Source organism: Seriola aureovittata, chromosome 9, assembly GCF_021018895.1.
Source record: "Seriola aureovittata isolate HTS-2021-v1 ecotype China chromosome 9, ASM2101889v1, whole genome shotgun sequence".
NCBI classification, from domain to species: domain Eukaryota; kingdom Metazoa; phylum Chordata; class Actinopteri; order Carangiformes; family Carangidae; genus Seriola; species Seriola aureovittata.
Window position 1 is genome coordinate 14,645,258 of NC_079372.1, and position 12,915 is coordinate 14,658,172.

Genomic DNA, 12,915 nt, shown 5'->3' on the forward strand with positions numbered 1-12,915 from the left:
AAATATTATAAGTAGCAAAATAGCAAAAGCAAAGAGGAGTCATTACATCAGTAAACTGACTCAGTAATGTCAGTTTCACAGACTACTGCTCAAACCAGACCAAGTAAGACTGTGGGAAGAAAAGCTGAACTGATCAGTTGTCTGTTTTATTGTTTATGAATTCAACATTTTACGTAGAATGTATTATTTCATCTTTCCAACATTTACAGTCTCGTACAGACATTTTTTCTCATACAGACATTTTTTTAAGTTACATCTCTTTTACTATATAAAAAATATTTTGCCATAGAAATTAGTAATTTCCATGAAAATATCTTTTCAAATTTAACTATAAAACGGACATAAAAGTGAAGGTACAACACAGTTTATACTGCATTGTACTCAGGTTGTAGTTACTGCACTGCGACTCCAGTTGGAGAGCAGTAAACAGTAAACAGGCTCTTGACAGAACAGTGTAATAGACAGAGGCCTATAAGCTGTTGATCCTCAATTTTATTGCTTGATTATTATTAATTATTAATAATTATCACTGACTTTACATCAAACCCACAAAAGCCCGTTAAGATTCTAATGCTACGCTCTGTTCGGACAATCGGAGGAGAAAACACTGTGTCTCTTGTATATTCAAGCTTATGGGCTAGTTCACTAAATTCTTGTTTAATTAAATACATTTTGAACATGTGATTTAAAGCTAGCAAATATAAAATAACATGAATTCCACCAGAATCGGAGGCTATCTCACCAGTTAGCCATAACTAGACAGATTGCAGTTACTGCAGACTTACCTCTGTTTCCATGCTACTCCTGTTGGTGTGGTTAAGTTACCTTTTAAATCACATACTTAAATCTATCAAATTGTAAATGTATTATATTGATTTCAATAGAAGTAATAAGATTACTCAAAAAGAGCCAAACACAAACACTTGATTCCAAGCTGTGGACTGTAAATAATAATCAGAAATAGAAATCAGAAATAATAATCAGTTAATTCTGTTTATCTGAGCGGTCTGTCAAGATTATCCAAAGGCACAGTTCTGTATTTGCATTTTTTTAGTAACTGTGTGGGTTCAATCGCAGTGATTTCTGTTGGGTAAAATAATCAGCCTAGACACACAATTACAGATTACAATCTCTCTATCTGTTTGCTGTTTTTGTCAACCAGCCTGAAAACTTAAAACCCTTTTTTCTCAACATCATTGCCTCAGTGGTTGTTGCTCTGTGTCCGCAGGGCAGTGTAGTGGATCAGTAGATAACAAAATCCAATCTTATTGAATCACACACCACAAGGTCTCAGTGTCTTTTTCCATTTCATGTCTGCTAATATCAGCTTTTTGAATTATAATATCCTATTGCCACAAAAAAGAAACATCACATTTTACAAATATTTATTATTTTGTTGAATTCATGCCCATTTCATCAAAACTAATAATAGCCTCACACAGCATGCTGAACACTTTGAAAGCATTTGCCAGGCTCCAAATAAATGAGCATCTCTCCCTGGTTTCACGCTGACTCAGCAGGATAAGGTTTGTGTTGAATCCCTGGTGGCCTCTGGTGGTTCAGTCGTCACACTGCATCCAGTGTGAGGCGATGTCCAGAGGATAGGCCTTCTCCACCGCTTGGTGGTTCTGGTTTACACGCCAGTACTCAGAGCCTTTGAACATGTATATATGACCGTTTTTCCACATTAATGCAGCGTCAGAATTGCTGGGTGCCCCGTAGAAGAGTTGCCCAGTAGGTTTGGGATATGAAGTGAAGTCTGTTGGACCAATCTCATCCCACTGCCAGTATCCAGATCCCTAACACGAGAGGTACATTATTCTCCTGAAGCGGGATATTCAACAAAAAACATATGTCACAAAATAAATTGAAGCATATCTTTAGCACTTACTTTGAAAAATAGCAATTTTTTGTTCTTATTGAAGTACAAGGCTGAGTCAATATTTGCAGGGATATTGGTCAAGCGTTTGGGGAAGCCGTGGTCAAGTTTGAAGTCTGTGTATCTCCATACTTTGTCATCTGTGAAAGGATATTTAGAAGGAAAAAAAAACGCTGATTATTACTGATCCTGCCAGCATTGTACATCATGCACCTGTGAGAAATTTTGAAACTATGAAATTGAATCCACCTTTCAGAAAGTAAGACTTGCCAGTCCGCTGAGAGTGAACAGCTGCGTTGAGGCTCCCTGGCAGCTCCTTCCACAGCACAGAGATCTTAATGGGAGAGTTGTAGCCAGAGCTGGACACTGTCCACACATACTGACCACTGAAAACATATGTCTTATGCAAAGGACCTATATGGGAACACAGTGCAGGAGAAAAAATATCTGTAGATACATTTCCCTGTAGGGGGAAGTTAGTGAACTAATATCTTTTGTTACGGAACAAGCAGAGACATATTTACCCAACATAATTGCATCCAGTGTGGCTTTACAAGGATCTGCAATAACTCCTCCTGGCACTGACTGACCTGGATTTCTGGATGGAAGACTATTCTCTGGCTTTCCTGAAAAGGGACAATACTGCACATTGCATTACTTATACTTCAAAGAGCATGCATATATTAGCCATGTAATGCTATAATGACATCACCATATAATGCCTGGATCCCTCGTATGTCATCTGGATGCAGCTTGAAGTCTGAGCGGTATCCGTTGTATACAGGTCCCATGAGTGCACTGTAGTATTGAGAGTGGCCCAGGCCAAGAGCATGGCCAATCTCATGAGCTGCAACAATCCTCAGGTTGGAGCCCTGGCTCTTCCCTTCTGTCCATAGCTCGTCTTCATCAAAGTGCACAATGCCTGATTCAGGGGCGTCGGCGTGGGCTAGAACACGGCCTGAAGATAAAGCAAGAACTCAAATGCTAGAACATCTCATTTACACCTGCCATTGTTTTATGTGTCACTGAGATCACGAAACTTTTCACAAACATCCGGTGATCCCATCAGTTCGTTCAATTTTAATGTCAGTTTTTATATTAAGGAAATCGCTCCTACCTCGCCCATCAAAGGGAACTGGACATGTCTTATCTTTTCTGTGAAAGGAGATTTTGATGTCTGCTCTTCCGTGTTGCAGCTCCCTGAACTTTAAAGGCGACACAGCACTCCAGTACTTAAATGCATTCTGGATGGCCAAGCGGGTCTTTCCCGGACCCAAATCAGGAGTGTAATTATAGATGCGGTAGGTCAGCATCTTCTTACGCCAGTAACCTGTGTAATTAGGAAACACTGGAGTCATTTTATATATATATATATATATTTACACATGTTATGCACTTTATCAAGAATCTAAACATGTCATTTTAAGGCAGTTACTCACCCATGACTCGATATTTGAGAGACTTGTTGTTGAAAGAGTCCTGTAGGCCACACCGAGGTTTGTTCATCATTGCCAGTGTGGTTGAATCTAGTTTCCCTGATATTTGCAGGTTTGTCACTTTCTGAAAGATTCTGACATGGAAAGGAAATGTTGAGACATTTGTACTGATTCAAATACACAAACAAACCTGAGATAAAGGTCAAAACGGATAAAAACATGTTGATCTACTTCTGCAAAGTAGAAAAATGGATGAAAGACAGTCACCTTGTTGCTTCAGCTATTTCCTCAGGTGGATGGTTTTGGCCTTTACCGTCCAGTGGGATGTGTAGATAACCATACGTCCTTAAATACGCCTAGATACAAGATACGGATGTAAACGGGATTTAAATGTTGTAATTAATGAGCTAATTTTAACAACTTGTTTTTATCTACACAAATGCAACCTCAATAGATTAAGAATATGTTTTATATATCAAATCTTAATCTATAAAGCATTTTAGTAACTATATGTGTCAAAAAGGTTGAGTGTAGAAAGCCATTTTATTGATCTCTACTCAAGATATCAAAGCTCAGAGGAGTGAAATGAAACAAACAAGATCACAGTCATTTATAATGGCTAACAATTGAATAACCTTTTTCCTCTCCGTAAAACAAACAGTATTGACAGTATTATTTAGTTTTCTGTTGCCCGAATGCACCATCAATATTTGATTTGATTATATAGCCTATAATCACAATCAGTTAATAATTAGCTATAAACAATTAAAATCCAGTTGCTGTGGAAGTTGTCGTACAAGCAAAATTAGATGAAGTTTCAATGTAAATCTTTCTCTGCTGAATGATAAACTTCTTAAAAGTCTTAAACTCAGGGGCATCGTGTGGCGTAGTGGTCTAAGAGGCTACAGTCCTCGCTGCAGTCGGCCCCGGCTCGAGCCTTAGCTGCATGTCATTCCCCCTCTCTCTGCCTCCCCATTTCCTGTCTCTCTACTGTACTATCGAATAAAGGCATAAAAAAGCCCCAAAAAATATACTTAATATACTAAAAAAGTCTTAAACTCAGAGACTTATATTTTTACATTAATATTTTAAGTGATGTTTCAGGATCTCCACTTTTCTGCATTTTCTTACCAGAGCTTCTGTCAGTTCCTCTTTGCTCAGGGCAACAGATGAAGCTGTTGTCATCAAAACAAGAAGCACCATCAACTCCAGTCTATATCCCATTTTCCAGTATCTGAGAAATACAAACTTTTCCCGACTGGATTCCAACACAGAAATTTGATTTTTTTCAACTGTTAATCAAAATGACTGTAGTTCCTCCATATACGTCCATCCTCTGTGTATTAGTTCTTCTTGGGGTCCCTGTATCAGAGCTGAAGCTGGTGTCCAAGTTTAGGGTTTCAGTTTTTATACCATCAAGTGTCTGTTCAGGACCTGCCCTCAAAACCACATAATAAACCTTTACAAGGAATGTGTGGAGGACAAAAACCAATACATATTTCAGACACTAACATCACGATCACGCCTCCTTACACCATCATTTAAAGCCATTTGTCTCCAAGTGTTGTAAGAATAACTTCCGAGTAATGTTGTTTACGTCAAAGGAAGCAAATAAATGAAGGATCAGCTCTGTTAAACAGATTAACTGCCCACCATCTATTAAAGGTGATGTCTTATGTCATTGTGGTGGAAAAAACTTCAATTAATCTGCAATACTTTGGAAGTGAATTATTTTCCAGACAGGAAACAGATGTATCAGAAATACAGCTGCTGTTACTCATTTGTGATTTATTTTTGTGAAACATGTTCCACATAAATCTGAACATTTTTGACTTCATGGTTGCAGCTCTGTGAAGAAAACAACTAACCACACTTCCTCCATGAGACAACAGTTAATTATATTGTTCTGAAGGCAGGAGCCCATTCATGGAGAAACAATGACGCCCTCGTGAAACCATTGCTTCGAATCATCTTCTGAATGGAGACAGAGAACGCCTCCTGTTCTGCTTTAACATTGTGGAATACAGCTCGTAAACACTGAGCGGACAGACGGGAAAGACCCTCGGCTCACACACATTTAAGACAATTACAGTTACTAAATTTAACAACTGTCCCAGATTTCTCACCAGTAGAGGGCGTGTTTTATCTGTTATCTTTTATCGCTTAACCAATGAGTGGATTTCCTGCCCTGGGTTCTGCCTCTCAGGTGTAGCACAAACACTTCTTCCTTTGCAAACATAAACTGAATTGATTGTAATAGATTGACTGAGCAGAACAAAACCTTAAGCTGTGTCCCAGTTCCCTACTACACACTAATTACAAGCAGGTTTTCAGTATGTAGTGTGTTCACACTGGAAAAGTGACAAAATGACAGACACAATACTGCAAAAAACAATTTCCCTGTATAAATATACAACGCTAAAATTAGCTTTTTTGGGGGAGTTTTTGAGTTTGCTGATTTTTTGGGTGGTTGAAATTAAAATTATTGCATCTTGAGGCGGCTGTAGAAAGACAAAAATATATATTTTTGGAAATCTATTTTGCGTGTATTGAAGTGTAAATGGCAGTGGTTTAGTCTAAAGTCACAATTTGACATCCATCTGTACATGTAGCCTATATTAGAAAAATGTCCTCTTAGTATAAAACAGTAAAGTATGATTTCACTTACACATACTGCAAAAAACAGCATATACTATAATGACCAGTATATACATTAGAGTTAAAAGGACACACACTTACAACCAGTGTCGTGTTTAAAAGACATGGGTGTTTACCAAGCAGGGAGCGTCAAACAAAACTAACTACTGACTTGTTTTATGGAAAATGTAGGACCCAGTGTTTTGGGGCGTAACCCCAACTCTAAATCAAGATATCTCAGGCTCCACATGTTAACTATTCTATTTATGATCTATTCTGATTTTTGTCAGCTCCCCAACTTTATGAATATGCAACAGCAATATGGTGAAGTGCCCCTTTAAGTGGTGCCTGACAGGCTTAACTCAGGGCAATAAAATCTTTCTATTGTCTATTTGCTTCTACTGAAGATAAATCATAAAGACAGGTCACAAATGCATAGTTTAAATTTCTGGAAAATAATTAGTCATCTCCCAAAACAGCTGGTCACTGTAGTTTTCACTACACTCAACTCAAATAAGAGGATACAGCACGTTTTTTGGGGACTACTTTCAGCCACGGATTAATACACATTTGGTGTTCTAGTGAGTACTTACAGAAGCAACAGGGTGTATGTAAGACCAAGTCAGTAACTGCAGTGCCCGTGTTTATCAGGATAAATGTCATTCGGTGCAACAGTGTGGGTCATTGATGTGTTTTTAATCATTTTTGGATCACAGTGCAACTCTATGGCACAAAGGAAGAAGCTCTATCAGGCTTTGGCTGCACAGACAATACTTGTTGGCAGGATCAATTCATTGGTGGTTTTGGTCTTTTTATGGGATGTTGACAACAAGTAAAATATACAATATCACCGGCCTCATCCTTTAAGTGTACAGCTTGTTTCCAAAATACCCAACGAAACCAAAATATAGTTTTTCTATAAATATACGTCCTGCCTTCCAAAATAAATCCCCAGTTATTCATGTAACTGTACTCCTAAAAAGCAATATGAGATAAACATTTTACGCAGAATGTAACTTTAATTAATGTAATGACTGTATAGACTCGACATTAGTGTGACCACAAGAAGCCATCCAATCATTGACAAATGTTAAAGCAGAAAGGTCAACAAACTGTACTCGCTTCAACAGAAAATGTTTTTTATATATTTTATGTATAAGTGATACCTGATGCTATGAAAGGTACAAAATGGAAAAGACAGACATGCACGAAACAATTCACAATGAGTTCTTTAAAAGATTTAGAAATGAATGGCCTGCCCAATACAAGTATATGAGCAGGAGTCATGATGTTATGTAGAGGTCTGAATCTAGAAAACAGGCTGGTCAGTTCTGAAGATGTGACATCCTGTCGTTCTCTGTTTGGAAGGCGCTGGGACTGTGTTCACTTCCAAAGTTCATAATGAATATCAAATAGGTAGAATACGTTTAATGGAAGCTATGACCACAAAGCTGCAAAGGTCCCGTCCCTGTGTTTCAGTGTGTAGTTTGTATGTTCAGTCTGTCTGACTCCTCTGTCCTTTATTGCTTCAAGAATCACGTTCGAGCTGCTCTAACTCATCTTGTAAGGCCTTCGCCCGACCCAGCTTTTCCGACTGATCCTTTGTCAGCTGTTTTATTTCCCCTGAGTCCACTTTCTGCTGCAGGTCCTCAACTTGTCGAAGCTTCTTTTTCAGGTTTTTGATCTTCTTGGCCTTTTCAGCTGCTGCTGCTGAGTCGTCATCGGGAGGCGAGGCAGAAGCTGGCGCTGCCGTCTTGTTCGCGGACTCACCACCCTCTGAGATGGACACATTCTCCACGGCATCGCTCACCGATTCTACATCTGCATCTCCATCCTGGCCCTGTTGCTGCTGCTGTTTTCGTTTTTCTTTACGCTTCATGTTGCGTTTGGCCGATTTTGAGAGACTGGCTCCCTCACTGTCTACACAACCGGGGATCTTCTGCTGCTGCTGCTGCTGCTGCTGCTTTGGTGGAGCTGCCTCAGACGGGCTCAGGCCAGGTGGCAGGTCTGGTTTGCTCTTGAAAAACTTCACATACTTGTTTTCATAGCTAAAACCAGCAAGAAAGAGAGACTGGGTGAGAGGATAAAAATGACAAATGTTCCACTTTACTCAAATGTAAAAGTATGTAAATGATTATTGGACAATTGTAATCGATCAGAGATACTTATTGCAATCCTCTACTGATTTCTACGGTTGTAACTTAGTGTCATCATCGATTAATCTGTTGGTTATGTCTTCCATTAATCAATTAATCATTTAGTCCATAAAATGTCAAGAAAAATAGTGCAAGTTCTTCTTAGAACATCCCACAGACCGAGGAGAAAATCTCAAATGTCATTTTCTGTTTGACCTTCAATCGAAATCCCAAGATATTCAGTTTATTATAATAGATGAAAAAGAAAAGCATCAAATTCTTACACTAGAGAAGCTGGAATCAGCAAAAAAAATAAAATGGTATTTTTGCTTAAAAATGACCAAAATAATTATTTCATAATCAAAAGAGATCTATTTACTGTCGATTGACTAATCGTTGTGTAGAGTGTGCTGTGCACGACTGTAGGGAAAGAAGAAGCGCACTTACACTGGGACTTCCTCCTGGGGGACATAACCGTCCTTCACCCGCCTCGGCTTTCTCCATGTTCCATCAGGTCGCTGAGTGGCAGCAATATATTTCCCTGAAGGACAGGTACAACGTTTTAAAGAGCACTAACATGTTTACATGAATAAAAACTTAAGATTTGAAGTTATTTTAAGGTATTTTGTCAACTGTGGGCTGGATTTGACTTCATGATAAATAATGAAAATAGCTCACTGGATCCATTTGGAGGTTTGTCAAACTGAGACATAACTGCAATATTCTCCTCCTCCATTATTGTTTTTCTGCAAGCATATAAACCTATTTGAATATTAAAATATCATAACAATAATTCTAATAATTTATATTTGTATATTGTTTTTCAGGTTAACAATGTAAAGTTTGTCCTCGGACTACAGATTAAAAATGGCCGCTTTAACTGACTCTGGCCAATAAATAAATCAAATAACTGCTAATTACCACAAAAGTGTGTTGCTAATCATCAGCTGAAATTGCACTCAATGGCTCAAATGCAATTGCTCTCTGGGGATGACCTCACTGAACATTACTATAGGAAGAGAGGATATTTCTGGTCAGCCTGAAACCAACACTCTTTAGTTTGACGTTTTGAAAGTTTTACAGCTAAACTTTAGGCTCAAGTGAAACGCACACTGAGATAATAAGAGAGGAGAATAACTAAGATATGGTGATGTACAGTAAGAGACCTAATCATAAGTATCTGAACATTTCCACCTGATACAAGTAATAATTTCAAAATTTAAAAAAAGTAAAGTTTTAATGGACATTGTCCAATCACATAACTTTGCAACTCACAATGTCACATTAACATTGACCGAAAGCAGACACAAGGCCAAAACCACATTGCTAAGGTGCATTCATTTTTCATGTCAATGGAAATTTTTCATATGGAGGATTTTTAGACATTTTTTGGCATTTATTACAGATTTTACTGCAGAATACTGCACAATAATATGTGTATTTACTGCAGCACCTCTGAACAAGGTTGTGCAGTTTTGAAGGGCTGCAACCACCAGATGTCACTGTGCATGCTGAGCTTAAAGCTCTGAAGCTTCAACCTGCAAGGTTTTATCTCTGGTTTGACAAGCTTAGTGTGTGTGTGATAACTTCCATTCCCTTGTAAACACACATTAAATCTAACACTGAATAAATGTCATCCAAAGCCTAAAAACCCAGGGCATGTAAAGGCAGAAGAAAAACACGTTGTGTATTCGAGCTGGGAAATATTCCAATATACTATTGACAGTATTTTAAGGTAGGCATCATTTTTTGATGAAAATTGTAATATATTTACATAGTAAGGGTGGATGATGTGTCCATATATATACTGCGTTATGATTCATGTTGATACTACGATGTGATACAGGATTTTATCCATATCTCCCATTGCTACTTTACCTGGTCATATTCACTTAACTGGAGCTTTTCTTAACTTTTCTTACTGTTGTGGCTTGTGGATGAAGAGTAAATTCCTGACCAATACCTACTTGATCCTCATGTAATAACCCACATTACTAGTTAATGTAAGTGTCTTGGTTTCTTTTTTTCTCTCTTTTTAGCGACCAAATAACCCTAAAAGTTACGCGAAGACCCAATTTTCACACAAAACTTTAGTCAATACAAAACAAAATAACTGTTTCTGTGAAAAGACATATCGCGATGGTTGTTTTTGTGTGTATACTTTGATCACAACATGTACTCATTTACAAGAGAAGAAGCTAATTAACGTTAGCTGCTGGCTAATGTGTCCACTGTTCGGTCATTATACAAAAAAGTAATGTGGCTAATTAAAACTCTGTTAAATATTCAAAAGTAATAAAGTAAATGTGTTCCTGCCAGCGGTGTACATATATATATATATATATATATATAATACTATTTTCACACTGTTAAGTAAGGACGTGCGATAGCTACAAGCTAAGCTATAGTGGAGAGTATAACGTTAGCCAGTTCAGCTAAGATTAGCATCAGCTAGCTGCAAAACAGCGTCGTTAAACATGTTATCGCTGACGATCAAATGGAAAAGATAGACTCGGCCTCGATTGCAGAATCTGTGTTTAATGAAGAGGGTTTTGTTTCATTTAGACAATGGTCTGGCACATGCAGCAGCCTTACCAGATTCATCTGTCACATACGGGGTTGCCATTTTGGAGTAACTTGCGGCTCCGCTCCCCTTAGTCGGACGATGTCCCCAAACGTCCCCCCGCTCACTTAGACCCGACACAGTAAAAACTACAGCTTTTTAAACATTTGCTTTAAACTTGTTTCTTCCCTCCACGTGAGATATGTCATGACAGCATCTACACACAGCTATTAAAGTGAACAGTGGCCCTGGATGTCAAACAACGACCACGAAACTGTGCGTATAATTGAGCGGTACAGGATCACAAACCGAGCGAACTCTATTCTTCGACTTCGGAAATGACGACGTGGATCGTGGGTTGCCAGGTTTGGATGTTTAGCCGTTTTTAATTAAAAAAAAAAAAAAAAAAAAAAACGTCATGCGGTGGTGGTATCGGTAACAGGTATCGAATAATTTACTCAAGTAAAAGTAGCAATAGCTCACTATAAGATTGCTCAATTTACCAGTAAAAGTTATTAATTGCTCATTTTACTTAGAGAAGTACTAGTTTTTATTTATGTATTAATATGTAAGTGGTATTTTAATGTTGTAGGTGGGGGCTGTGGTACAGGGTCAGATTGGCCGCTGACTCTTGGGTTGGTGGTTTCATACCCAACTCTTTGAACTCAGGGTTGTGTCATGAAGAGCATCCAGCATGGAAAAAAACTATGCCAAAGCTACTATGTGTAGTTGTAGCTGGTCAAGCTGGAGCAAATTTAATTGCTTCATACATTGTTGGGCTATTTAATCTATAAAAACACATCATGTTCTACAAACTGATCATGTGTTGTGTATTCAATATCCAAAATGTAACTAGTAACTATAATTGTTAAATAAAAAAGTACAAAGTACAGTCTCTGAAAACCATTGTATGTATGATGATTGTCTAGTGACCCACATTGCTGACTTTAGAATATTTTATAATGTAGTGATTTGGATCCTTTCTGTTTTATTTTTTATGGAAGTGCAATACTAAATCATTAGGATTGCCCTTTAAAGATGAGTTTCCATAAAAACAAATAAACTTTATAGACTACTGCACTGTGGATATACACTTGTGCATGCCTTATAATTTTTTGCAACTTAACATAGACAAGCCTTTGATAATTGTCCTGGGACCTGAGACACAGAAACAGAAATCTAAACCTAGATTCTCTGTCCCACTTCTCAAGTCAGAGACTTTGGGAACACAGTTGCTGAGCTGACAAACAAGGTCACATTAATAAACACATCTAAAAAAGCTGTGCGTCGTTCAAAGAATGTCTCAGAGAAAAAGAAAATTCTCAAAACACATGTACCTTTTGCGCAATTAAATTGGACTATTGCACTGGCCATGTCAAAAATAGAGCTTTTATGATTAATTGATTAGTTGATTGACAAAAAATTATCTACTAACAATTATTTTTATAATCACTTACCCATTTAAGTCATTTTTCAGTAAGTAAATCCCCAAATTTGCTGTTTTCAGTGTCACAAATAGGAAGATCTTATGTTTGGATTTCGGACTGTTGCCCAAACAAACTAGACATTTGAAGATGTCACCTTGGACTCCGAGAGACTAATGGATTTAGATCTGATCTAATGTTTTCTCTTGCAAAATCATCAAACGACTAGTCTACATTGTATTAATGATTGTCTTTTTGCTTTTTTTTTCACTGTAGGCTTTTCTGCAGCAGCTTATTTATTTTGTGTAGCATACATTGTGACAGCATAAGTGAAGATAATATTTAAAAGGAGGGAAAATCATGCAAAAAATTTGTTTTAAAAAAAAAACTCTGGTAGAGATAATCATCAAGTTTACCTATGCATCGAGAGTAACATTTTCTTATGTCACTGAGGCAGAACTGTACACAATTCTTCTTTATTTAGCTTTTATTTAGTAAGATACTAATTTGAAAAGTAAATCACACTAAAAGGAGATGACACTACACATAAACACAACAGAGGGTACGGACCAGAAACAATGGAAGACGTAAGTGGAAGTGTGCATGTTCATGGCAGGACCATATTTGTATTTGTTTGTGTCTGTGTGAAATTGTATTATGTTCCATAAATATTTGTATGTGTGAAGTGTAACTAAGGAAACATGCGGATGAAGGAAAAAAATGCGATTCCAATGCCAGCCCAATTTCTTCACTAGGCACCACTCTTTCATCAAGGAATGACAATAGGTGCGCCCAGGAGTTCCTCCATTTTTATTTTTTAATTCCTTATGTGTGAGAGTGC

The 12,915-nt window shown here is 37.7% G+C and overlaps 2 protein-coding genes across 2 annotated transcripts; both read right to left on the reverse strand.

Moving 5' to 3' along the window:
* Nucleotides 1-130: 130 nt before the first annotated feature.
* Nucleotides 131-6,937, reverse strand: LOC130174876 (matrix metalloproteinase-19-like). Its single transcript, XM_056385113.1, has 9 exons — nucleotides 4,447-6,937; nucleotides 3,583-3,671; nucleotides 3,319-3,449; nucleotides 2,997-3,209; nucleotides 2,592-2,837; nucleotides 2,404-2,505; nucleotides 2,129-2,293; nucleotides 1,892-2,019; nucleotides 131-1,799 (listed from the first exon to the last, which is right to left on the reverse strand). The coding sequence occupies exons 1-9, from the start codon at nucleotides 4,537-4,539 to the stop codon at nucleotides 1,560-1,562; spliced, it is 1,407 nt and encodes a 468-aa protein (XP_056241088.1). The 5' UTR covers nucleotides 4,540-6,937; the 3' UTR covers nucleotides 131-1,559.
* Nucleotides 6,938-7,086: 149 nt separating this feature from the next.
* pym1 (PYM homolog 1, exon junction complex associated factor) lies at nucleotides 7,087-10,991 on the reverse strand. The gene is made up of 3 exons (XM_056385116.1): nucleotides 10,683-10,991; nucleotides 8,535-8,628; nucleotides 7,087-8,000 (listed from the first exon to the last, which is right to left on the reverse strand). Exons 1-3 carry the CDS (start codon nucleotides 10,711-10,713, stop codon nucleotides 7,481-7,483), a joined length of 645 nt encoding a protein of 214 aa, XP_056241091.1. The 5' UTR covers nucleotides 10,714-10,991; the 3' UTR covers nucleotides 7,087-7,480.
* Between the last annotated feature and the right edge of the window lie 1,924 nt (nucleotides 10,992-12,915).

Bases quoted from the DNA above. Each gene is read 5' to 3' on its own strand.
- LOC130174876 (XM_056385113.1), bottom strand. From the start codon at position 4,539: ATGGGATATAGACTGGAGTTGATGGTGCTTCTTGTTTTGATGACAACA. The intron at 3,210-3,318 runs GTGAGTAACTGC...CTAATTACACAG, and splicing joins TCTCAAATATCGAGTCATGG to GTTACTGGCGTAAGAAGATG. The intron at 2,506-2,591 runs GTGATGTCATTA...GTCCCTTTTCAG, and splicing joins AGGGATCCAGGCATTATATG to GAAAGCCAGAGAATAGTCTT.
- pym1 (XM_056385116.1), bottom strand. From the start codon at position 10,713: ATGGCAACCCCGTATGTGACAGATGAATCTG. The intron at 8,629-10,682 runs GTAAGGCTGCTG...CCTGTCCTTCAG, and splicing joins GTATGTGACAGATGAATCTG to GGAAATATATTGCTGCCACT. The intron at 8,001-8,534 runs GTAAGTGCGCTT...TGCTGGTTTTAG, and splicing joins CCCCAGGAGGAAGTCCCAGT to CTATGAAAACAAGTATGTGA.